Source organism: Chaetodon auriga, chromosome 18 (genome assembly GCF_051107435.1).
Source record: "Chaetodon auriga isolate fChaAug3 chromosome 18, fChaAug3.hap1, whole genome shotgun sequence".
NCBI lineage: Eukaryota > Metazoa > Chordata > Actinopteri > Chaetodontiformes > Chaetodontidae > Chaetodon > Chaetodon auriga.
The window spans coordinates 10,769,802-10,797,792 of NC_135091.1; the positions used below are offsets into that span (position 1 = coordinate 10,769,802).

Genomic DNA, 27,991 nt, shown 5'->3' on the forward strand with positions numbered 1-27,991 from the left:
ACAGCAGGAGCGCAGAGTGTCCACACCAGAGCGGTGGGAGTGCAGCGCATCCAGCGTGTCACACCGGTGATGTCCCTCCTCTGACCCGCACAAGCGTCCTTCCATTAAGCCACCTCGGCGGGCGCAATGCCTCCAAACACCCGCATGGATTTCAGGCCGGCGATTTGCTCCTTTTACGCTCCGTTTTAGCGCGTCTTCTGGTGGGAACGCGATGTCCTGGATGTATCTTCTCCGGAGATTGTAAAGTGGAGGGAAGCGCAGCTCGCTGAGACCATGTGGAGAGCGGCCACGTCCCTTAGAGGGAGCACCGGAGGCAGGAAGGGACACTAGTTCCAAAGCATTATTTGCGCTTTCCATCGATGAGGAGACAAAGACAGACGAGATGGTAGAGAAGTAAGTGCGTTAACAACTAACTGGCACTTCAGTGATGGAAAGATGAGAGACGTCCTGCATGACTTGTATTGACTGTGCAGCCTCACAGAATGATGATATACAGTGAGCCAAGGAGAAATTCTCATCACTGAGGTTTCTGAACTTATCTGTGGCTTTTAGTCGAAATCACCTTTTTCTGTATGAAAGGCTTGATTCCAACTGAGAGAGAAAAAATCTAACCAGTTCGATTTTAGGAAAATATTCATTCACCTGTGTAATTGATAAAATATAGTAAAATAAAACAAACGCTAAAAATAATTTCATTGTCCATGGCTTTGTTTCACATGCTTCTGCTCACTATTCACTGAGTGATCCTCCTCACAAGTTGTTGATTGTATAATACCGGCTAAGAGGACCTCACAGGCTGGTTGCATCCACTGAAGCTGTTTTCTAAACGGGATTAGGACAAATACTGTTAAATATTTAATGAGCTGCCCTTCAGTCATCATATTTATTTTTATCTGTGGCTCCCAAAAACAACGAAAAACCATCATCATAGTATCTTAATTCCTCCACTGTAATCTGCTCCTCTTTCGCAATATTGTATACATACAGCATATTAGAATAATGTTCAGGTGTTATTTATTGGGTTGTGATTATCTATTACATGTATTTGTTTTCATTAATCTGAATCCAGGTAGAAATCGCGATTCTCCGTATTTGGTCCAGCTCAGAAAAGGACGCTAAGATATGCAAATCGATGTGTTGAAGTCCAGATTTAAGTGTAAATGCAGGTGTTGGAGGATGACAGGTGCCATGAAGCATGTACTCTGCCCGCTGCAGAGCGCCAGGTGGAGAGGCGCTGTTCCACTGGTTTTTCCTACTGGAAGAAATAAAAGAATTAGAGTATAATAAGAGAAAGTGGCTTTATAATAAGGACCGGAAAATGTGACACATTAAGATTAGGTCTGTCTGAACACATTATATGACTTTAATATCCATGACTTGCTGACAGGAAGATACTGTAAAATCCATTAGTAATGAAGTTTAAAGGTCTGTGCTCACGCAGCTTTCTTCAGGTGGTTATTGCCTTACACTTTATTTGAATTAATTGTTTTCTTATATAGAGCTGAAACAATCGTTTCTTGCAGCCATACTCTTGAGACAAAATGATTTGGGGAAAGCTGAGTCAATAACATGAGTATGTCCAGTATGACTCTCTTGTAATGGAAATAAATTGATCCACATTCATCGCTTCCATTCTTGCAGTGGCCGCACCTGACCTTCTTGACCCAAAGTCTGCCGCCCACAACTCCAAACCTCGCTTGTCATTCTCAGCCAAACCGGTGGTGTTGAACAGCCCAGATGATGACGATGAGTGTGACACCCGGACCACTGTCATGAGGTGGAAAACTGTGTCAGCCATCTTCTTCTTGGTGGTGCTTTACCTCATTATTGGGGCGACGGTGTTCAGAGCGCTGGAACAGCCTCATGAGAGTTCCCAAAAGCTGGCCATCCTTGCAGAAAAGCTGGATTTCTTGGCCATGCACACCTGCGTAAACTCTTCTGAGCTGGAGGATTTGGTCAAGGTAAGCGGAAGCATCAGCATCATATTAATAATTCAGCTCGTTTCTTCTCTGCAGGACCTGGTGATGGCTGAGAAAGTCTGTTAAAATATTTCACACTGTATGTACGGATTTTCTATGAATGATGCATTCTACACATAGAGGAGAAGAGGGAACAATATATACTGAGGTATTTGGCGGCTTTTCCTTGTTTAACATCGGGCCTTGAGGATTGTGACTAGTTGTGGACACAATGAGCGCTGCCACAGCTTTAAGCCGAGGATACCTTTCAGCCAGCGACTGAAAAACTAGTTTATTATATGCACTTACTCTGTGGTCTTTGAAGGCTGAGTTATATCTACATATTACTGCTGTTTGTTGGACGACAGATGCACACACAATCCAGTAGCTACTATTTAACTTTGTGAAACTTTTTTAAACACGTGATTTACGTGAAACAGTTGCAGTTTTGTTTATGCTACCAGGTTAGCTCTAAGAAAAGATGATGGTGTGGGTTAAAATATGTATGTTTGTTACATAACTTAAGTACGTAAGTTAACTTACATTATGTATGACAATTAACTAATGTTACGTAAGCAGATATGAGTCATTCATTAATTTTCAATTACAAAAATGTCACATAAAAATGCACCATAAATATCCATGCTGGATGATCAGTCTTCCAATAAAGGACATCCACTGACTTCACAAGTCGTCCTTTATGGATTACTGGATCTCACCATCAACCAGGGTTGATGAAAAGCGTTTCCTCTCGGGGAATCTAGCTGGCATATTGGACTGCTGGATGATGATTACTTCTGTAATGTGCTACGACTGAAAGGTCTTTAAATCCCGGGGGACACTGATTTGTGTAACCCTGCTAATTTTGGCCCCAAGCTGAATGTGATTCGATTACAGCACCAAAGGTGCCTCCTAATGCCAAAACACCCTTCAAGCTCACCGCATCAGTGATGTGCAAGAAATCTGAAAATGCATATTATTCATTCAGTAAGTCAAACACTTTTGTTAAATGCAGTATATGGATATAATTTATGTAACCAAGATACCAGCAAGCATTTTAATGATTGGTTGCAATTTTGCATATATATATATATATATAATTTTTTTCTGCTCCCACATTAATTTACCATCCAAGCTTTAATATCAGACTTTTTTAAGGATCTAAAACTTTCTCGAAGCAGCCGTGCAGAACTGCTGTAGTGTCTCAGATAAAGCAGAGGTATCTCATTATGAACAAAGTGGATAACTCTCAGAGTGAGAGGTCTGGTTATAACCAACACTTTTCCCTAACGAAACCACAAAACCTAAAAATTAAGACTACATTTATTGTTGTCCTACCAAGCCATAACGCAGAGTGTTTGAGCGGTTGTTTTTCATTAGTTACTGTACGTGGGATTTTGTTCTCTCTCCAGTAAAGCCACTTTAATCACACTGACATTCACAATGTTGCATTATTCCTTATGACGGAGCATCAGCCTCCACTGTCATAGTGAAAAAAGACTTCACTGAAACGAGCAAGTGTTCTTATTTCAATTAAATATACCCTCTGGTATGAAAAAACTTTGTGAGTATAAGTAGATACTGTGTGAATTATGTTTTCTCACTCTTGCATCTCTGGGCTGCAGTATGAATGGCACTGAGCGGTTCAAATGTACTTCATGCATAATCACCATTATCCATCAGAAAATGTAAATATTGTATAGGTTTAGCGGAATATTAAAGGCGTGGAATAAGTATTGGGTATTATTTCTAAATTATCTATCAACTTTCGGGGTTTGATATCAGAGATCCAGTGGCTTGCCCAAGCAAGTAAATAAGTGTTATATTTAGTTGGTGGTCATGCTTTGATTATCAGTCATTTTTTTATTAGCTAATGTGGGGTTGAAAGCTCTTTCACCATCTTACTTCAGGAACAGCTCTGACCATATTGAAACTGGACTAAAGCGACAAGGATTTATAACTGAACAATGATCATCTACTGCATGTAAATGAGGCTGTTTTCGATTAAGACAAGCTGGCAACAGATGGCTGCTTGGCTTCGAGATGTTGAGTTAACGCTCAAAGATAGTGATGATGCTTTCTGTCACAAGATCGTTATCTATCAGATTGAATGATCTCTTGTCGGGGTGGATTTAATGAATGTGGAGCCATTGATAGAGGAAGGCAATGGGCTCCTGAATCCAACCCCCCCCCCCCCCCCCTTTATTGATGTTACCACAAACATATAAATGCAGTTATAACAATAAAATGATAGCTGCTGTCTCGTAATCAAAGACTGACACTTATAATCAAATGATACATGGTGTCATTCATGTCACGTCTTAATGCTCATCATTCTCCTTGTTTTCGCTGTTATCATCATTGTTTTTCATTTGTCCGTACCCATGGCAGCCCACTGGCATAACACAGTCACCAGTTGTTACTGTTGCTTTGGCCAACGGTTAAAACACTTAACTTGGTTGAGATAATTTAAGTTGGAGGCAGTAGAAATAATGAAAAAAGCAAATACTTGCAGCATTTGATTCTCCAATCAGCAAAGTACAGTGTTTTGTGTTTACAGCACTGACTTTTAGCCATGCTAGAAGCACATTGGATGAATTTTATAGTCTGTAACAGGTGACGCCTAATGACTGAGGCCGTCCACTGGGGTCCAATTTTTCACCATCCAGGTAAAGAGCTTATCAGATGTAGATCACCAAACCTTAGTTGAGCTGTTTGTGTTTAGTGCTAATTAGCATGCTAACATGCTAAACTAAAATAGTGAATGCTGCAAGCGTTATACCAGCATGTTAGCATTGTTATTTTGAGCATGTTAGCATGCTGGCATCAGCATTAAGCTCAAAGCATGGCTAGATGGAGGGGAAAAAATCTATGAACAATACACTCAAGCTATGATGGGAAATCAATTTGTAACAAACCAAGGGATGTTTCTGATTAAGGGCATCACCTACTGTAAAACTTATAAGCAAAGTGCCCTTTGGTACTAGAATAAAGGATTTCCTTACCTTACTGTGTCTCCTGTTATATATGACCCTTGATATTCAAAGTCCCTCTCATGCTTCTACCTCAATAAACACATGTCTTTTAGCGAGTTAAATGTGTGTTTTCAGCCAAGTATGACTCCTTCTGTGACTGACTTTTCCACTGTGCTCACTGCACTTCACAAGAGCCAATACTTCTTACAGCCATAATAATCAACTGCAGCTGCTGCACTGATCATGGTAACCAGGTACGCCCACGCTGGGCATCAGGCTATCTCTGTTTCTATGCAGGTGGTCTATTTTTTCCTCTATGTGTGGCTACACAGACCTTCCAACAGGTAAAAACTACACGGAACTGTGTAAAGAAACAATCCTCTTAAAAATGATTAAATAAATAAGTCATTGTGCCAGAGGCAGTGCAGTGCAGCAGAGCAACTTGTTACATGACACACCAGGTCCGTGCCCTGTTTCTACAGTTTGTCCTGGACCTCAGAAAACAAACTGCAAACTGAACAGAATTAATTATTGGCTCAAGATTTTAAGCTTGTGAAAACTGGGCAATCTGCCTGTAAGAGGCATTTAAGAGCACTTTAATGTTTTCCAATGCTATCAGGTTAATTCTGAGCTAGTTTCTACTGCACACACCCTTGAACCGCCTTCAAACGTCTTTGTGTTTCTACAGCAGTCTGTCCAATTAGCTCTGCCAATCATCCTTCAGATAGTATCCCTACGAGTTCAGCAGGCTTTCAGGCAGCTTATTTTTCATCTGATGATTTATTGATAAGCAGCTTCAATGCAGGTGTCCCCCCACTCACTTTTACTTAATCATGTATACAAACACACACATACACACACATCCACCTCTGTAGGCCCCCGCTGATCAAAAGGCAGTCAGCAGAGAACCGAGGAGAGATGCGCTCTCAAAGGGAGTAATTAAAAAAGTGAGTGATGTCAAAAAACCCAGACGATTCAATCTCTCCTGGCTGTTTGGCTCAGCCTGGAGACGGCCAGTGTGGTCTTCACGTTATCCTGTCTTATCATTTCCCATGGCCATAGTTAATATGCATGCAACTGAGTGCCAAAACAGTGAATTGATATGGCTGCTTTGGCTGGGAAACAAAGATACTGACTGAGCCAAGCCTGTGTGATTGTGTGAAATGCTAAGTGATCTTTATTGAGGCACAGTGAATGTAGGATTTCAGAATTGTATCTCTGAAGCATCTCCTTTGTTGTATGATTTAAGAGCAGAATCAAAACACAGAACAGTGTATATTGATGTGTTCACCTTTTTTTCACCCGTATTGTATGTAATTCTTCCTCTGCTTGTGTGTAATTGAATCAGCTTTGTGTTATAGCTGAATCAATCTGGGTGATATTTTGTTTATAGTGTCAAATATATGCACACATGATAAAATTGCATTTATTGTTTTACTGTCTTTTGCCCTCTCAGGAGCAAAACAAGCTGTAAACACCATGTTGATATAGTAGTCTATGACCTCATAATGCTGATATGGTTAAGTTGCTAGCAAACACTTGCCTATTTACATATGCAGCATGTATTTATTGATATTTTTTAGCATTTTGTAAAGGGAGAGATCATTGTTATGGTTAAAAAGATGAAGACTAGCTTCAGGTCTGTCGCTGGATGCATACTCCACGCTCTCAAAATCATCTCATATGAGTGTTATTCCAAGGAAACTGGGCTGAAGAGTTGAGCAAATATGCTTTTTTAGTAGCTCGAGTGAGCCAAACCTTTAGGCTGTTGTTTGTGCCTTTGTGTTCGTAGGCTTATGTGAATAAGGAACACACAGTTCCTTGTAAACCACAACATTCACTGCCGTCAGCTCATAACTCTCCACCTTCTGACCCACCGTGTTAACGTTAACTTGTGCCTCGTTAGATTAGCGCTCGTTCTCCAATTCATTATTCATCCCTTTCCACACTTGATCCTCACGGCCTCATCACGCTCAACAGTCGTAGGTTAATGAAAGCTCCGTCACTGTCACTGATGATGAATCGCAGCAGACGACACCCTGACAGTGCTCGTTCAGGATGACTGTGGGGAGTTTTACATGCTGTACGCCATTATTGCAGTGTTACTGCTCTATTTATGAAGGTTTATGGATATTAAATAGAAATAATGGAGGCCAATACTACAAGTCTCACATTCATAAGTTGCACTACACAAGAATTAGTTCACTCTTATTGCTCTTGATTGAAAATACACTTATACATCGGGAAGTAAAAGCTTTAGTCCAGTAAAGTATTTTTCTGCTATTCATTAGCATCAGCTCTGCAGCAGCGCCCGCTGCTCCCCAGACGTCTCAAAGCTTTGTGCTTTCATTTGTCTCTGTAATGTATCTTAAGAAGCCACTTGGGCCAAGAAAATCATTTCTAACCATTGCTTACTCAGTGCGCCTCAAAAGAGGTGTACGCCACTTCCAATACAAAAGTTGTGGTTTAGAAAAGCAAACTTGACGGGACAATGTGCCCACCTGTACGCAAACTCCGACCCGTGCATACAAATTGGCAACACAGATGGTGAGGTGGTGAATTGAAGCCAGATTGTATAATGATGCCTCTCACACATTTAATTACACATGGTAATTGTTGATCCGCTTCATCATAACGTTTTCAGGTTTCAAGCTAACTTGTTGTAAAATGTGAAGCCTGTAAAAGGGGTCTAATATGCTTGATGGCTACATAGGTACATGCTACAAGGCTAAAGTCAAATGTCCCAAAGAAAAACTGTGTTTTCACTTTAAGCGTTACAAGAGAAAAGGCTTTTAAGGTGAGGACGAGCTAGTGTTTTTGGCAAATGTAACACCAGGGACATGCAGGAGGCAGAAGTGCCAAGATAGATCAATTCTTGCTCGAGCAGTAACCTGGCTGTTCCAACCTGAAGCACATTTCTCTGCATCGGCCAACAAGTGATTCTGCTCCTCTGCTCTTATCTAATCACATGTAGAGCTGAGCTTTATAACAACACTATCATGCATCTTACAATCATGAATTCATAGTGTAAGGCTTTTAATGTGTTCCTGATTGTTAATTTATGAATCCCACTATGGCAAAGGGACGACCCAAAGCTGGTGTCTGTTGCCTAAATACGGTTGCAAAGCTATGATTGGACAGTTACTGTGTGAGGCTAAAGCTTAGATACTAAAACAGAAACAATGGAGTGAAGATAATATTTATATTTCTAACAGCCTATGGTGCAAAGTGTTTGGTCACACGTCTTTCAGTGTCTGAGCTTCACTGCTCCTCACGTCTATGTTTAGGTGATGGTGGGAGTGAGAGATGGTGCAGTGGTGTGTTTCCCTCCAGCTGGTGGCTTCATGCCCCTCTTGTCTCCTGTCATGAGAAAGCAGCCCTGAGTGGGAAAACATGTTGCCGTTCTGTTTCCTGTTCAGCCGGCTGGTGTCTAAAGGGCTTCTCACACTCAGCCGAAACTCGTGTCACACTCAAAGTCACCTGGGAAACACTAAACAGCACAATACTGACCCAGCTGGTATCGCATCACGGCCACAATCCCCCTTTCGTTCCACTCAAAATGACCTTTATTAAACAGGATTTAGAGAGTCAATAAAATGCTTAACGTTATTAAAGCTCACCTTAGCTGTGCTAGCTGTTGATGGTCCGTTGAACCTTTGGCTGGCAGGGTTGTTAACCCTCATGCTTGTGGCATGTGACACACGCTTTCACCTTCAGTCTCCTTTTTGACATAATACTCAGTTTGAAACACTACAAAGACAATATACTTAACATTTGACCTCATCAGCTTGATTGATTTTTTGTAAATATCTGCTTATTCTGAATTAGATGCAGTAACACATCTCAAACATTCAAAAGTTGGGACATTAGCAACAAAAGACACCTCCAAAAACACCTGTTTGGAACATTCCACAGGTAATCAGGTTGATTGGTAACAGGTGATAGTATCATGATTGGGTATGAAAGGCGCAAGCAAGGATGGAGAGAGGTTCACCACTTTGTGAACACATGATTGCATAAAGGATATTACTACATGAGCTCAGAAACACTTTGTAAAACTTGTCAGTAAACGCAGTTCATTTGCAGATTGCATTCTTTACGTTTCACACAGTGTCCCAACGGGGCTGTAGCTCAAATATAAATGTTAGAAAGCACCGTGCTGACTTATGGATGACAACAGAGTGTGTTGCCAAAGTAGCGGGTGTGGCTTAAGTGACCATGTTTAATGAATAATTGGTAAATAAATGAATAAAATGTGTGCATGAATTATATCTTTTCAGGAGTGCCAAAAATCTGAAGGACTCTCATCTTGGCTCATAGAGATATAAGGCTTTGCTATTCTCTGAAGAGTATAGATATTAAAATTTAAACCTTTTTCATGCATTTTCTGATGCCTCTCATTGCTTCTCACAAATCTTAACTGGTTTTGGTTGTATGTCCGTCTTGGCCGTCGTCTATTCCCTGAAGAAAACTGATGCAAGCCGCTACTTTTCTTATGTGCCTTAGCTCACCTCATACCACACTGCCACTGGAAGAGCTTTATGTGCTAACTTCTTTTTCTTTTTTCTTTTTTTTTTTTCTCTTGTCGCTCCAGCAAGTGGTCTCAGCAGTCCGAGCAGGTGTGAACCCTTCAGGAAATTCATCCAATCAGACGAGCCTCTGGGACATCAGTTCCTCCTTTTTCTTTGCTGGGACTGTTATCACCACTATCGGTAAGTGCTGTCTCACTCCTCAGCTACTCCTCTGTCTTTTGTCCTTCTGAGAGGCTTCTGACAAGACTTGCATGCAGTGATTTGAAAATGCATAAAGAATGAATGAATGAATGAATGAAATGTAAAGACATTTACTATGAAAACACAAAAACAGTTTTTAAATGAATGTCAGAAAGTGCTTTCTTAGCACAGTCCATTCTTCAAACATTAAGCTGACGGTGGCACAATGACCATCGATGGCATGAAATTGAACTTGCATGGCCACACTGACTCCTACCCCTCGTTTGCACTTGCTCCCAGTCTCACGAAAGCAGTAAAATATTTGTCAGTGCAACAGTCCTGCTGAATTAAGGGTTCTTTCCTCTACTTTTTACCATATGCTATACCATAATGTCCAGCAAATTCTCAATTGTAGGTAGTCAAAACAAACACAACTAGTTACAAGTCTAATAAAGTATGTCTAACACAACATTTCATATCATTCAAACCTAAAAAACAATGACTAAGTGCCAGTTTGTGCTTTACTAAAATGTGTCATAGTTGCACCAACGGGTACAAATCACTGGCTCCATACTGAGCTGTAACGTAGCTGCTGGCAGTTTGCACTGATGGACTGACAACTAGAATAAAAGAACAAATGACAAATAACCCGTCACTGATTCACAACAACAGATATCTGACAACATCTGACATCCATAACTTGGAAAATAATAACAATAGCAAGTTTCAGTTCAGTGTTGTAGTGTCACTCAGATGTGTGAGTGACTCTCAGCGTATGTGGGGTCGGTGCTGCAGTGGCTTTTTCGTGTTTCGGAGATGCAGCTCTTTGATTTTCTAAAAACTGAACTGTAGCCTGTAGAGCTTAAAGGGATTTGACGTTGCATTAGAAGAATCTGCTTTTTAAGGGCCTGTGCTCATTTGGTCTACTGTACTGTGTAATCAAGGAGCTGTCACCATGTAGCACGTTCACACAGCCTGAGACTCTAACACGCACACGTTTGCCATTATGTTTTTTACGTCAGCTCTCTCTCTCTGTCACCTCCAGCTGTAAGAGCTTACTAATCAGGAAAATGGAACCGCTCACACACACACACACACACACACACACACACACACACACACACACACACACACACACACACACACACACACTGACAGCTCATCTGGCTCTTCCAAGTAGACCTTGACAGGTTGGTGCTTCTGTTCTGTGGGCCGTTGGCCTAAATTTCATATCTCTAGCATCCTGTCAGAAATCATTTTCCAATCAGAAAATGCATTACCTTGAGTTAAAAGAAAACTAATTTCACTCCCTGGTTGGTAAAGTTGACCATCACATGCAGGCAGAATGCAGTCTTGATGAATATTTCCGCATTAAATTGCACTCTTTGAAAACCAAATCAGCCCCTTTTCCAGATTTTACTGCAGTGCACCAGGCTTGTACGTCTGCACCAAAACTCCAGAAATTCATTGGCCAGAGCAACAGCACACACACACACACCGACATACACACACAGTCTTATCTGGATTGTCCAAGCAGACCTTAACATATGAGCTTGTCTGGTGGGCTCCTCTTCACCTCTCCAGGATCCTATCAAAGCTCATTCCGCTGTCAGAAAAGATTAAAGCATTGCAATGACTTGATTTTGCCCCCGGTTGGAAAATATGTGCACTTTTGTATCAGATTAAAAGTAATTGCATGTAGGCAGAGTAAAAGCTGCTCTGTGGTTTTTCAATTTGCCCACCTTAAATCGACTTTCTGTTTTTCACCGAGTTGCATCAGTGATTTAGTGAAGTCGAGCTCATTCTTTATGAAAGGCAGATTTACCGCTGTTTGACTTGAGTTGTGTTTTCTCATGAAAAGACACGAAGAAGAGCTCGACGGCTTTCATTTTGTTTTGAGTGCATAGATATGTTTGCTTTTTTTTTTTGGAAATCTCCAACAACTTGAATAGGTTGCAAAGTGAAGAAATGAAAAAAACAGGAATGAAAACTAATCTTTTTTAGTTTTCACAGCTTTGGCTTTGCTGCAGAAACACGGCTCCCAGGTGGTGTTTTGTGTGTATTATCTGTGATGCCTGAAGTGTAAACAGCATATAATTGCTGCGCTGTCTGTTGGCAATCATTATAATTTTGCCTGACCTGTATAAAATGTTCTGTGGCGATTGCTGCTATGGATAGAAAACGATGTTGCAGAGAAGCTCTTTCTAAAGGCATATTGTTAATTCTTTGTCAGTGACCAACCTATTAAGAGATAATATGAAGTCCATAAAGGAAAACAATTCAGCAGACGAGGCAGATAATACACTTTGCTTCTTCCCGCAGCTTTTTTCATTCTTCTGGTTTGACTCGATTCAGCGAAAAGTGGTTCATATAAGAATTCACATCCACAGATTGATTTGTCTATGCGGAGAGCTTTAATTGGATGTGCAGCACGGAGGCAAAGCATACTTTATCGAGGAAATTAACTTAAATAAATCTTAAATCTGTTGCCTCCCGTCTCGCCTCTCCCAGGAGTAAAAGAGGTGCAGTAACGATTGATCTCACAGTATTACCTCTCTGCGGGATTCCTTATTTTACTCTCTCCAGCTGTTATTTTCCTGCTGAAATTCTCCTTTCCCATAATGCATAGATCAAAACAGATCTCATAAGCATAAGAAAAGGTCGTTATTATTCTTTTTTAGCAGGCTTATCCTCTTTGAAGTCTGTTGTAAAGCTGTTTCTAGTGGAACACAATCAAAATAAATCAATGAATCAATGAAAAAACATCCCTTTCTGTACTGTTTAATCCTCAATCTGAATATGACAACACTAATTATAGGAAGTATACTTAATGAGCTCACTTATATACCATTTAAAACTGGTATTTTAGCAATAAAATGATCCAAAAAACAATTAAACCAACACTGTGCGTCTTAAACAGAAGCTAATAAAGTCACTCAGTTAAATATTGTGCTTCTATTTCCTCTCCATGCATCACTTAATGAGTTCGGAAGTCATTAAGCTTTTACTGTCAAAGAGACGGTACAGGCCGTGACACACCACAGCACATGATCATTACATAAACTTGTCAGTAGCGTCATAAATGCTGCAATTTGTGGCCCAAACTGATGAATGAGCTTGGCCATTTCGAGGCTTTAGCTCATTTTAAAGTGGACATTTTAGGGTTATTGTATTATTCATGCAGACACTGTTGTAGTCAAATCCGCCTTTTGCTTTGATAACAGCTTTGCACGCTGTCGGCATTCTCTCGAGCAGCTTCAAGAGGTTCACCTGGAATGCTTTTCCTTCTGATCTGGGTTCAGGTCGGGTGATTGTGGAGGCCAGGTCATCTGATGCAGCACTCCACCGCGCTCCTTCTTGGTCAGATTGCCTCTACATAACCTGGAAGTGTGTTTTGGGATGTGATGGTGCATGTCGCTGCAGACTGCTGTGGTAACCAGCAGTGTTACCAGCAAAGCATCCCCACACCATCACACCTCCTCCTCCAGGCTTCACAGTCGAAACCACGCATGCAGACACCTTCTCTGCATCTCATAAAGGCACAGCAGATGACACCCAAAATCTCAGATTTGGACCTGTCAGATCAGAGTACAGATGTCCACTGGTCTGATGTTCACTCCTTGTGTTTCTTGGTCCAAGCAGTCTCCCTCAGTAGTGGTTTCTGTGCAGTAACCCCCCCATGAAGGCCTGACTCATGCTGTCTCCTCCAAACAGCTGACAGATGTTGAGATGTGTCAGCTGCTTGAATTCTGTGAAGAACATCAGTGGGCTCCAATCTGATGTGCTGTTAATTGGCTGGTAGCGAATGAACTGCTCTGCACCAGAGGTAACTCTTGGTCTTCTTTCCCGGGGTCGTCCTCATGAGAGCCAGCTGCAACAGACCATTTGATGGTTGTCATTGCCACTTGTGTGCAAAGCTGTCATGTCTGACATTGTGATTTCATTCAAGAGCTGAGAATATAAACAAGAATTTAAAAAGAAACAAATCAACGCAGCTTCAAACTGGTGGCTGCTGTTCCTCCTTTGTTCTGCAGCAGAGGCAGCCGGAGGTGTTAAAAACAAATCAGGCCTCCTGTCTCCCATCGAACTAATCGTGAAATTAGTGACACTTGATTGACAGTTTTTTCTCACATTTATTGTCACTCTACTCCAATGTGAGACGAGGAAGTCATTAGAAGGCACCCTGCAGCTCCTATCCCAAGACAGATGACTCCATTAAGAGAAAAGTGGATTTAGTTCATTATGCAGACTCCTTATGAAACGTTAAACAGTCGTTAAAAGTCTTATGTTGTTGAGCGCGTGGAGTCAGGTCTTGAAGGTTTTTGTTTACGAGGATAGGACTTCTACAAGGTGTTCATTTCATTTCTGTTTCCTTTTTCATTCACCTAAGAGATGCTTGAGGACGTGTAGTGGGCGTGAATTATAAACTCTAGTCTGAGTCAGGGCTTCCGTCTCTCACTAGTGAAATTTCTCAAACCTCAAGGCTTTTTGGCTGCGCCTGTCTGTAATGATATTATAGCACAGTCATGCTTTGGGAACAGGGTTCTTGTATAACCAGTTTAGTTTAAACTGATATGATCTGATGCAATTATGACGTGCGCTAATGAGATACATAATGTGCAACAGATTGAAATGATACACTGATACAAGTGGTGGTAAAATTCAGAGCTTATGCTGCTATAATGGATCACACTGCCCGCCACTGTCTTTCAGTACAAGACACAAGCTTACATTTCCTGCTCTTGCAGAGAAAGAAAGCATTTACAGGGTCTTTTTTGCACAAATGCTTTCTGTTCTTTCCCAGGGGATGTCCAAAACAAAAACAGCAGAAGAGAGCATAATATGAGCACTAGTATTACAAAAAAAAATAAGAAATAATGCAATGCAACTGTAGAGAAAACAGAGTATTTATTGGATCTCTTTTGCGTCAAGGCTCTTTGTGTCTGTGCAACACCATGAGCAGAGTTACAAAATGCTCCACACCAGTCAACATGGTTTCAGCAGTGCACTCTGCAGCTGTTCTGCAAGCTGCCACGCACATGCCTCAGCAATCATCTCCTCTACTACAGATTTATGCATAAAAGTAAATAAAACTGCAGCTTCAAAACATAAAAATATCAGTTCATTTCATTTCCATGAGTCTGAAGCAGGGCAACAACAAAACACCTTAACGAGGGTTTAGGTGTGCTGCTGTATGTTGTCATTTGATTTAATCAGCTGTCTGTGTCTCCTCTCTCCTCCTCAGGATTTGGGAACATCTCCCCTCACACAGAAGGTGGGCGGATCTTCTGTATCATATACGCTCTGCTGGGGATTCCCTTATTTGGATTCTTATTGGCTGGTGTCGGGGACCAGTTGGGGACCATTTTCGGCAAGGGCATCGCTAAAGTGGAGAAGATGATTGTGGTGAGCTCGCTTTGTTTGTATGAGCTTGTCTTTGACTCTGAATCACTCGCGCCTCCCTGTACGTTTACCTGTGTGCAATGAGCTGTTTTGTTGTGGACGGCACAGTCAGATTTGATTACTTAATTATCGGGGTGATGCAGAAGCAGCTGTAAGATTATATTGTCGGAGCTGCTCTGTAAAGAACTGCAGTGTCCAAGTGCCAGGGTTAAAGCTGGAACATGAACACCCCTCGGCACGAGGCAGGTGCGGGATTTGTTTTTCCCTCAGACCTTCGCACTTGTGTGGAAGAGTTGGATGCAGTTTCTGGGTTGCCATGTCAACAGACTGCAGGAAACCAATCTAAAAGGCAGAAAGTTTTTTTTTTTTTTTCAGCATCGAAAGCCCAGATCAATCAATACTACAGTTATTTCCGAGCAATATCTCAAAATTCAGCAGAGGAAGGAGATTCGGTGTTTTCGTTGCTTTCTGTGCTGAGCTCACTGGTCCATTGTCATCTTATTTTTTTGTTCACGACAGCCCAAGTTACACATTGACTTTGTCCAGTCAGTACAGTATACACGTGCACACGAACACACACGTCACAATTCTGCATTTAGAAGGCACCATTAGTTATGTTGGACAAAGAGAATATAAATGGCCCCTGCTGCACAACCTGCTTGATGGTTAGTCATTAAGTTTCTCCTGGAAACTCATAGACTCGCCCTGCAAAACCAAAGCAACCAAACAGAGAACAAGCCAATCAGGATGATATCTGACAGCAGAGACTATCACTGTGTTTCCACACTGAAAACAGATGAAACAAGTGTACTTCATCTTCTCAAAGTTGTCCCCGTTCCAGAACCCCATGTGCTTTTTATAAGCTTTATCATTTATCAAATGGACTGTGCAGCTATTTGATGACTGGAAGGAAAATAATGAGCCGTAATAATTTAATCACACAGATGGGTGCTTTAGAAAGCAAGTTCACAGAAATAAAAGCAGACCCAAGGAAAAGACTTTCGATGCAACAGTGGAAACAAATGTACAGTGAAAATTACTTTTTAAAGCCAATAACAGATGATAAAGGTATACTATGAAGGAATTAGGAAGACTCGGATGACTGAGAATCCTCACAGACTTCGTTTTCATAGCTTCGTCTTTGATGCGTGCTGTTTAAGGTCTAACACCCTACCTTTTTATGAAGTCCTGACCTCATGTTATTGGCTGGGGTGACAGGTTTCAGCCACAGCAAAATAAGAAAAGACAGACAGACAGAGGGCTCTCCCTTCTAGTGGGTCATAAGTGATGATTGAGAGGGATCGTATACCTTTAAGTAAATGCATTAATAAAAAATAGTTTGGTGAAAAGAAGTGCTTTTCATTAAAGAAATGAACATCATTAAAATGCTGGGGAAGATGTTCCAGTGGTGGGCTGAGCAACAGCTGCAGTAACGTATGAGTCAGCAGAACTCCAAATTAGTGTGATGTATAATGAAGAAAAACAAAACAGATGCTAGCACTTACTCATCATTTGTCTTTATATGAGTGTGAAGAGTTAATTAGGTGGTGAGCAGTCGCTAACATCAATGTCCCCAGTCGATCTGAGTGTCAGAGGAGTGTGGAGCCTTGCACAGTGTGTTGGCTGAGGAGTCATAAGAACTGACTATTATCAAGGCCCAGTGGGAGGATGGGACTGGAGAGTGAGAGCCTTTTCCTATAGAGGACCCTCAGTGATTTGAAACAGTTCGAACTGCTGGTGAGTGGTGCCGTTGGTGCTGACAAGTATCGCCATTTTTGAGGCAAACAGGTGCTTTTACAGTAAGGCAGGATTTGTGCTGACTGTAGCTTAAAGCGCTGTAGTCAGAGACGATATTAGGAATGCAAATTGAATGCTTTGCCACCAAATGTTTTACTGATACCACAGGTTAAGTATCAATACTGTGCAGACTGCCAGATACGTTGCTTCAGTTTGTTTCAGTATTTGCTGTTTCAAATAACTATTATACAAATGTAATTTCAAGGAGTGTTATGCACCTCAATCTAGATACACTGGGGGCCTGAGATGTTTTTATCTGGGCAGCAGAAAATCCCAAAATCATTTAATTTTTCTACCATTTTTCTTTTGTATCTGCCTGCAGTCATGTTTGCAATTTGCACATACAGTGCTAGATACAGGGTTGGAAAACACAATGCTAATAAAACAGTCTCTGATGTGACTATAAGTGCCTCCATTTTCAGCATAAAAGCACTAACAATGGCATTTTTTAAGAATCCAGATACGTGGCAGCAACAGTTTAATTATAATCTTGACTGTCTGTGGCTTCCTTCCCAGGAGAGGAGGAGGAGCGGTTGTTAGCGGCCTTGAACAATGGAAAATTAATGGACTGTAGCAGCTGCTGAAGTAGCTGCTGTGCAGTGAAGATGCTGGCTGAGAAACCACCTCAGCCTCACTGGTCCATAATTTAGTTCATTGTAGGTCTTTTTAAACTTTACGCTACTGTACTGCACTTTGTTCAGTGCAGCGAGGACATCAGACATCACAGAGTCCGTGATCTGATGTCTGCCTGCTCTTTAAGCTTCCCCTCCGAGGCACTGTGCTTTGGGCTTACATAACTGGAAGGGAAAAGGCCACAATACACAGGGAACCAGCTGAAAGCAGTCATATCAAGTGGAAAAGGCAGCAGATGAAACAGCAGCACGCAGAATGTACCCTAATTTAGTGCAACAGTGGTGCAAAAGAGGAGCTGCAATCAATCCGTTGTGATAGCTTCCTCTTATGACCGCATGTGAAATATTCAGTAACTGATTCATATTACATGTGAAGCACGTCAAGTCCTTTGCACCCCTCCACAGCTTGGGTGGGCGTGCCATCTGACGGCGAAAGTTATGTCACATGAGCTTGGCAGCCGGAGGTTTGAGATGTTAGAGAACAGCAAATGCATTCCTAGAAGGAGGTCGAAGGAAGTGAGTCATCACAATGTGAAGTGAGCACAAGGACATGAAAGCCTGTGGGAAATCAGGGAGTGGAAAAGAGGCAGAATGTTTTCAAGTGTTAATTTCCTCCACAGTCATTTGAGGAAAGGACTTGGTGCTACCAGAAATCACTTGTACCTGCGGCCTAAACTGAAAAAATGGCAGTTTAAACTGAACTGCGCTAATCACCACTGTTTGCACTGAAAGCCTCTGCGCTGTGTCTGATTCTGCCTTTCCTCTCTCATTCTCACTGGCTTCATTAAGAGGTTTATTTTCTGTATGTGGCAATCATCTATTCTTCATCTCAACAGTTCTTTTATCTCCCCGCAGAAGTGGAAAGTCAGCCAGACGAAGATCCGCGTCTTCTCCACGCTGCTCTTCATCCTGTTCGGGTGCCTCATCTTCGTGGCTCTGCCGGCCGTCATCTTCAAGCACATCGAGGGCTGGAGCACACTGGAGTCCATCTACTTCGTCGTCATCACCCTCACCACCATCGGCTTTGGAGACTTTGTCGCCGGTGAAAAAGGTCACTTGATTTTCTTGCTGATTTATGGGCCGTCTGTCATTTTTATGCCCAGTTTAGAATCAGTGTATTTATAGTTGAGTTATTCCTCAGACAGTCTGACTCAGTGCATGTGCACCGCGGCGATAAGCTTCCCATTGGCCTGCTGTTACATTCTGTGCCACACGTTATGATGCATGTCAGTTTTCCTAATGCCTCTGAATCCCTGCAGTATGTTTAGTGCTCCCATGTTTTACACCAGAAAGATATTCATTACTCACAAATCACAGTCACATTAAAACTGACACGTTATTAAACAATCGCAACAATCCGAGGCAAATAATATCTTAATGAATACTGTGAATGATTGTGATATTAATGATCATGTTTTTGTCTGATTTCCATATTCATACACATTCATCAGAGCCATCCCATGCCAAAGAAATGAGAATTAGATGACAAGGTTTAATGCCTGTAAAGTAAATATGAAGCTGCAGGCAGCAGCTGGTTGGCTTAGCTTAGCATAGACAGGGGGAAACCTCTGAGATTCAGGAATTAAGATCATCTATCTTGTCTGTCTAACCTGTACAAAACCAGAAGTGAAAAGATGTAAATGTGCCATTGTCATTTTACAGTCTGTTTTCTGTATAGATTAAAGAAATGCGTGTCAGTTAGTGGGATGGGAGGCTGGTTGGCAGATTTTGTAGCGATGTTGATATGATGAAATCATTTATGTGGAGTATTTTCATTCCTACTTTTTATAAAATCCTTAATAAGAGTTGTAATAGCTAGATAATTAATTCCACACATTGTACATTATACGGAATAAATGTGTGTATGTGAGAGGGAAAAAGCAAAACGGAGAGTGTGTATGTCTGTAAGCAGTGTGTTTGCTCAATTTGACCTGCTTGACAGACAAAACGGGAAAGGGAGATTTACAAAATAACACTCAGCAGCTAGATTAAACTTCCCTGAGCAGGCCTAATGATCATAAATTAGATTACACCGCCTGTGCCGGTAGTTACAGTGAACTAATCAGTGTGGACAGCGGTTAGCGAGACTGCTGCGGCTGTAATGGGTGCTTATCTAACTGCACAGGGAGCGGGCTCTGCTGCATCACACCAGATGATTTATTGAAGTTCTCATCCAAAGATACAGCTTATAATGAGAGCTAAAACAGCGTTTAATGTACTGAAGGTAAGAGTTATGATTAAGGTAAAGCAGAAGAACATCAAAACTACACAGACTCAGAGGCACCTTCTGGTAACAAATACATATATAAAGCTAACAGAAAAGCATTAATCATAACGTAACACTTGGATTTTACACTTGGATTTACTTGATTTCAAGTAATGTCAATGTATTTGAACAAAAATTAAAATAAAGTGTGCACCAAAGAGCAGAAGAAGAATGAAAGAAAGGAAAGGTTTAAAGCAGCCCTGTGGGGCTTTTTTCACTTTAAGACCTTTTCCAAGTATCTGGCTACATGTGAAATAATTACACTTCAATAGTCAACTCAACTATTTTTATCTTACAGAACAAAATATCCCCAGTTAAAGAGAAAATAAAATACTAAACGGAACTTATTTTCTAACTATCATTGAGATGGAACATGGGATAAATCTGCTGCATAGACCCACAGTTTATTGATATCAATTCTAATCTATATAGATTAGCAATATTCTGTATTTTTCTACTTACAGTACATGCAAATGTCTACACAAATCCCAGTCAAGATTTTACAATGTTGCTCTATGAACAATATGCATTAATCATTATTACAGGAAAAGACAACAACATTTTATTTTATATGTGGCATCATCCAGTTTTATTCTCATTCATTTCAGTTTCTCTGCCTCTTTAAATTCTATGTATTCCAACAAAATGGTCCTGCTCAGGACTGAGGGCCAATTAAAGCAATGCCACAGCAGAAAGACATGACTACCCTCTAAAACGAAAAGACCAAGGCTCATTAAATGATACAGCCATGAAAGCTAAAGGCCCGTTTTACTCCACTGACTTAATTGACTGCATCAGGCCACTAAAATGATTCCCGCTTGTTTTTATGCCTTCACGCCAGCCTCAGCTGTGGCTGGAGGCATTATGTTTTCCTGGTTGTCCATATGTACATAGGAGAAATCTCAGGGACACTTTGAGGAAATTTCTTCACATTTGGCACAGTTTGGCAAGTCCTGGTGGGAGCAATTAACCCCATGGTGGTAATTCTAGTTTGTTCTTCCTCTCAGATATAATATAACATACTTTTTTAGCTCACTTGTTGTGTCTGGTTTTGCAGGTGGGTCAGAGAGTCCAGAGTATCTGGACTACTACAAGCCTGTGGTGTGGTTCTGGATCCTGGTGGGCCTAGCGTACTTCGCCGCTGTGCTCAGTATGATTGGAGACTGGTTCCGGGTCATTTCTAAGAAAACTAAAGAGGAGGTATGTGCTGATGTGTTGTGAGTGATGCGGTGGGAGATGAGAGCCCTCTCTCTGGTAAAGGAGGGCTTTCTCGTGGAAAGGTGGAGAGGATGTAAGGAGACAAGGATGGCCTGCTAGTCACCTTATGTTCAAGTGCTGGAGCCAATTTTCATTCTTTAAATCATTTGCTGTTTCCAACGAGCCCCATGAGGCAGGAAATGTGTCACTGTTAGTCAATAAGAGGATAAAGACTTATTAAATCTCAAACACTGACAATCCATGGATGGCTGGGACTGCTCCAACTGCAGTGACACTAAAGATGAAAGATTTTTTTTAAAAAATTGTCCTTGTCTCCAAGGATTCTGTGTCTTTTGCCTGTTTTTGCATTCTTTATGCAATGAATTGTGCAAATAAAGGCAATAAAGGCACCCACTTTTTACAAATAAAATAGCTTTACAGAGAAGTTCAAATCCTGCCATACTTTCACTGCTTTGTGTAACTGGCCTCTTGCTGCGTAAAGTGGATTATCTGCATCAAAAAGTTACAAAAAGGCATCCGAGAAGCACATTGTTTTAGCATACTGAGTGCACCTCCACTTGCATTACACCACTTTAAGCTGCTGCTGCTTCATGTTGAAGCCTATACACCTCTTCACCAGCATAACCAACCACACATATAATTTTGTAGGTGGTGCAAGGTTTGCAGTAAATTCACAGGTGTGATCGCATCCGTCTCCCCATAAAGTGGCAGCATAATACCTCGCAGTGTGCTCCAGTTCACTCCTCGAGCCATAAATCTGAAGTGATGGATCTCCATCCCAGCTGCACGCTGTGGAGGAAATACCATCTCGTACAAGAGTTAGATTAAATATTTGTTGTGCTGCTCCTGAGTAATACGATACCTTGCTGCTCTGGCAGTTTCATTATTTAAATGTAAAAAGGATGGACGTAAACACACATCCATGTACACACACGCACTCAAAAACAGCAACAGGCACATCTTATTTCTTTATTCCATGTAAGGGGAAGACTATATGGCAGTCTACAGCGGGAATCCTTTGACAGACATAATTAGGAGTGCAACTGTGGAGACTGTGAGCGCTACAGAGAAATACATTACCGAGGGAGAAGGTTGTGGTGAGAGGTTGGGGGTTTGGGGGAGGGCGGGTGAGGAAGATCAGGCAGAGAAAGTGAGAAGAAGGAGGAGAAAGCACGTACTCAAGTGTTTGTGCTTCAGTGTGTGTATATAATGTGTGCACACACACGGACACACCCCATAAATTTTAACTTAAGCACACACAAGTCTGCCTTATACAAGCCTAATGAGTAATTAAACACAATCAAGAAAGAGGCCTAACGGATTATAAAGGTTAGATCAATGTTGTGTTCCTTCCCTTTCCCTTCGTTGCCTTTCAATGACCATAAACAAACAGTCTGCAGCAGATACAGTCCATAGTCACCAGATACCTGAGCCATTAGATCGCTGGTCACACACAAAGGACATCACTGTTTTACCAGTCTTCTTGCTAAGCTAAGCTAACAGGCTGCTTGCTTCTCCTCAGTTTCGTCACATCACTGTATTTTTTTTTAAATCTGCACATCTGCAGTAACCCTCTGTGACAGATGAACATTTTACTGCAAATAATAGATGATGGTTATAGCACTCTTTCACGGGATCGCTAATTGGAGAGCAGCCGAGACGTGGAACGAACGCTCAAGGCAAGAGCTGTGAAACAGTAGTCTGAACAGATTAATGAACATGGCATTTATGTATGTAGAGTGAACTGCATTTATTATCCGTGAGCTCTTCACATTTAGGTGGTCAGTTCGATTAAACTATTAATTATCCATTAAGTTATTAATTAACCTTAAGACAAAAAATTTCAGCGCTGCCTTTTCATTTCCAATCCCTTTATTCTACCTACACATGGAAATATGGATGTGGATTTCATTGTACATGGAGGAACAGCCTGTGATTGATCACCTGCAGGCAGCGATCTTTGGTTTCTCTTGCAGGTCGGGGAGTTTCGGGCTCACGCAGCCGAGTGGACAGCAAACGTGTCAGCAGAGTTCAAAGAGACCCGGCGGCGGCTCAGTGTTGACATCTATGACAAGTTCCAACGTGCTGCATCCATCAAGCGCAAGCTGTCATCTGAGCTGGGAATCAACACGTCCATCAACCAGGAAATGACGCCTGGCAAGAGGACGCTGTCGGCCAACCTGTATGAGGACAGAGAGGCTTACCCCAATGTGACTCTGTCCCTCAGTCCTGTCTCGGGGGCCCTGGCCAGGAACGGCAGCCTCTACCTGAACGGCCTCAGCCCAGACTACGCTGACCGGCGGGAGATCGCCATCATTGAAAATCTAAAATGAGGAGCGGCATGAAAACGAGATTTAGGGAGCTGAGTGACACACATCTGGTTGTGGACACAGCTTGCAAACACATGCACACTTTGTGCTTATTGACTGACCATCTGCGATACGGTACCCACGCGCATTCATTGAGTGGATTGTGCTCCAGTCATTGATTGAAAACCTTGAGAGTGATAGATCAATCGCCAGGCTCCGTAGATTCATGTGTGTGTTAAACGCTCACACAAAACCTTATGGTGTGTTTGCTCATCCGTTCATTCTACCAAGGAGTCTGACTTCTTTTCATTATGTCCGTGCCAATACGATCAACAGCTGTGCTGGTGATTGAGCCTAATCAGGAGCAGGAACTAGTGATTGTATCAGAGGCACCACTTTAATAAACTTCTCTCCCGAGCAGGAAGGAAACGAGGGCCCACGCTGAGGTAGCAACACACTGGACATCGTCTCATGTACCCACAAACAAGCCCGTGAAACACACAGAAGTGAATACACTCACCAGACTTAGATAGCAATAGATGTATCTGTGCTCACCTCTTGTTGAATTTCCAGAGGCCTGAAATCTGCATCAGATAAAAAGGATCCTCACTGCTGAAAACACTCATCAACAATAAACACTGGGTCTTGGCGAGACAGCAGTCCAGTGCTAACTCAAAGGAATGTGGCTTTTTCTTTTGGTTTACAGTTCTTCCAGTTTGACTTTGTCGGCCTTGCTTTCTCCCGTCAGTCTGCCCTCACTAAAGAGACGAATGTTGACATTTTTGTTCTCCATGATTGGCATTCAGCTTTTCACCCCAAGGAATAATCCACGTGTGCCTTATTGAAAACCACACTGAACATGTGAGGATGGTGATGCATGAAAGACTGAGCAACGCTTTGTCCGTCCACTCATGACTGGTATACACGAGCACAGTTGTAATAAAGATATATATATATATATGGAGGCATCTTGGACAAAACCATATGAAGAAGAGGCCAATGAAAGGAGAGGATGTGGACGTTTTAATTTAACTCATTTTAAGAGGTATCTACTGAATGCATGGCTTCTGAGTGGAGAAACTGTTCTTGGGATAAGATTAACAACTGGGATAATGTCACATGTCTGTCTGCCAATGGGAATTAGCCATTTACTACCAGTCTTAAAGTGCTGAGATAGTTGCATTAACCAAACAGTGCCAGGCTCACTGATCAGACCCTTTCGTCCCCATACCAAAGTAATGATCCGGTTTTTCCGACAGAGGAATCAGAGCGGCCTCCTGCCTGATCAAAGAATCGGGAGTGCTTTCTATTATTTCTTATCCGGTCCTGCAGGTTTTCTGGAAATTGAACCTTCTGCTGTGATTTTTTTCATCAATCTGAAACATAGCTCTTGGTGCGACAACAGTTTTTTTCCCATTTGAAAAACAATCCCAGGCATGGAGGGTACTGTAGCAATCAAAGCTCTGGGACTTTGAAGCATACAGTATCTTTACCTTACTGCTTTTCTTTATGCTGCAGCTCTCATCACCACCCTCAGATACAGAGTTAAAGGGAATATTTGCTCCTCTGATAAAGATGAGATCCTTTATGCCAATACTGAATGTACGCCATCAGAAACCTCTGTTTGCTGTTTATCAGTGCCGTGACTGACTAACTAAACAAGATTTTAGAGGTCTGTGAGTTGCATCACACCAAAATAGAAGCATTGATTTCAATAAAAGCCTCTCTGCGGCTGATTTGGTGTTGATTAAAGCAGCTACAAGGAGTCTCAATTTAATACTGATGGCTCTATATGAGTGGTTCTCAACGTTTTTCATCAAAGGGACCCCTTTTCTATCATTGACTAAACTGACGACCCCTGACTAAGTGAGGTATTTTATGGATATTTGATATGATATTCAATGCATAACGACTGATAAACTGTACAATTAACCCAAATAGTGAACGCTTGATTTGGATGAATTTTGAGCAGATTACTTCCTGTGAATACTGCATCAGAGATGAGTTTTATCCTGATATTTTTAGGAACTTTTGATACAATTCTCTGTGAGGATTATGTTTTGTTTTCCTTTTCTTTTTCTTTTTTTTTTTTTTTATTTTTAACAATCATACATCCTTCTTTTGTGTTTCTCCCTGACGCTTGGCCACTGCTCTATTAGCTCATTGGCTGTTTTACCTGCATCACTGAGTGACGGCTGTGTGAATGTAACTTGTGTTCAGGTCTTCACGGTGCCCTTATCCTGTCAGAGTAAACTTTAAAAACAAATTCATTTGGTTTCTTAACATGAATAATTGAAATGCTGAGATATAGGCCTATGTAAAGCTTTGGCGACCCCTACTGGGCTTTAGGGCCTCCAGCGCTCTATATGACCTACATAAGCAAATGACATGTGTGTCATTTATGAAATACTTTGCAAGACGTGTGTTTACATCAATGTATGAATTTAGATTGGTGCTAAAACAGACAGTAAATGCTTTGGCCGTACTAGAACTGGTTTCTACTGTAACATCTTATGTTGGCCTTGCTACCAATCGATCTTGCAGTTGGCTTATTATTATGAAGACATACAGTAACATTACAAGGGAATGCCGATAACTTTAGCTTTCTCAACAAAATTACCATTACTGAGCAACTGAATCTTTCAGCTGTAGGCTTGTATGTAACCTCAGTGTAAGAACTGTACTAAAAAAATAACTTTTTCATCGTCATATTGAAGTTATTAATCATAAATGGATACATTACTTGATCGCGATATGCATCCTGCAAACAGCTGTTTAAAGACGAAAAACAGCATTCAGAACAATCCAAAATAAGTGCACGTGCTAGCCAGATCAGGATCTTTACACCAGGCGGTGGGATTTGTGAAAATGTAGTTTTCATTCTGGGAAACACTACCGCTTTTGTCCACAGGGGCCGCCAAAATCAACACAAAATGAAAGTTTCTTCTAGTTGCTTTAAAGAATTTTGGAAACACGAATGTCATAGTGGTGATTTTATGTATATTTTGATTTCACATTTTAAAATTCAGGCTATTTCTGCAAGAATGAGAACAGATGACATTATGCAAGGATATTTTAGACTCTGGTGTCTCCCAGGTGAATGCTTTGGATTGTGTGTCTTACTGTCTGGTGTTATTCAGTGCTTTCCTCCAGCAAGATGCTGAAATGTTCTCAATACATTTGATAATTTACAGTTTATAGCATTGAAATACATTTACAGTACGGTGTGACTTACAAAATAGTCATGTGTGGTAAAACAAGTCTGCTCGTCTGCTATACCAAATGTCTGTAATTCATGGGTTATTGGTTGGAAAAGAGTATGAATGTGTTAGAGTGGACTACATGTCTTTTTGTTACAGTATATTTCAGGGCGAGTTAGTGGGTTGTAAGTCTGCTCTCTTTTCCTCTTCTGGTTTTCTTGAAAGCGTGAGCAGCGTTTGTGCAGACCCTGACTGACTGAGTGTAAGGTCATAGGCTGTCATCTGTCATCAAGTCAAAGAGGAGACATAAAGAGACTGTGAAGAAATTAAGATAAGAAATCATTAAGTTCATCTTTTTTCTGTTTCTATAAAGCAATCAATAGCATCAAAACACTTACTGTATGTTGAACGGGCTTGCAATACACTGAAAAAAGACGACTAGTAAATTACTGCTGAGTTGCCTGAGGGAAAGCAATCTGAGCCTTAGTGCAGAGGCTTAAAGCGAAGCCCCCAAAAGTCATCGTATTGCTTTTTCCCGGTCGGCTGTGTGATTGACAACCAATGAGAGACGAGCTGTCAGTGCTGAGGAAAGTCAAGGAGCGCTGTCGAAGGAGCGTTATGTAATACGTCAGGCCATATAAGGCATCATGCGAGGATACTTGTGCTTGTGTTAACAGTAAGAGTGTGAGTGTCTGCGCGAATGACAGTGTGATCGTGCATGTGCATTGGGGTTTTTGAGATTTCATGTCCACCCACACGAGCATTTTCACGTCACCCTCTTCTTTCCCAAGGGTGTCAGTTTTTAATTAAGTCTGTGGTTCCATCAAATCCCAGTTCAAGCATGTTGAATGTATCTATCCATTCATGACGGCAGAGACATGCCTCATTATGAATGTAAGCACATGGTTCAGCGTTGTGAGTTATGTACGCAAAGAAGTTCAATTAGCTCAGTGGGTATGCTGCGAGCTAACTATAGGCTTTGTTAAGCCACTTGTCCTGATTATGTATCAATCATAGTCATAATAACCATAATAGTAGGTAACAGTGTTATCATGTGGTTTCAGGAAATCGTAATAAAAATGTGCATCAGTGACAACAAGATCCATTTTTCATAAACCACACCTTTGGTTTGGATTTGGTCAACTTCCTAAAATATATGCATGAAAATATTTTTATAATGAGACCCATTATGGCAATGCAAAAACAAAATGAACTGTTTGTTCTGTAACTTTTAAATTCCCAGAAAGCCCATTTGTAAAAAAAATTGCCAATTTACCTTTTGGGAGGGGGGGGGGTCATGTCCACACATGCACATTTTTAGTGTTGCATGCTACTTTAAATGTTACTTCCAGTGTTTATAGATCAGATGTGTCTATAATCGCAGGCTTTGCTTTGATTTTAATAACAGTTTGGCAACCATGTGTTTCCAGTATGTCAATATGTTAATGTGGGTATGTTACCTCAACTCATGACGAACTTTTCAGAAAGTTTAGAATAAAATATTTTATATGCAAAAAAAAA

General features: G+C 41.3%; 1 protein-coding gene across 1 annotated transcript; it reads left to right on the forward strand.

The window, feature by feature from the left end:
- Nucleotides 1–27,991, forward strand: LOC143335848 (potassium channel subfamily K member 2-like). Its single transcript, XM_076755491.1, has 7 exons — nucleotides 1–393; nucleotides 1,642–1,961; nucleotides 9,528–9,645; nucleotides 14,891–15,051; nucleotides 18,333–18,528; nucleotides 20,801–20,943; nucleotides 22,938–27,991. Coding segments are annotated over exons 1-7 (1,296 nt in total). The 5' UTR covers nucleotides 1–392; the 3' UTR covers nucleotides 23,295–27,991.

Bases quoted from the DNA above. Each gene is read 5' to 3' on its own strand.
- LOC143335848 (XM_076755491.1), top strand. The intron at 1,962-9,527 runs GTAAGCGGAAGC...TTGTCGCTCCAG, and splicing joins AGCTGGAGGATTTGGTCAAG to CAAGTGGTCTCAGCAGTCCG. The intron at 18,529-20,800 runs GTCACTTGATTT...CTGGTTTTGCAG, and splicing joins CTTTGTCGCCGGTGAAAAAG to GTGGGTCAGAGAGTCCAGAG.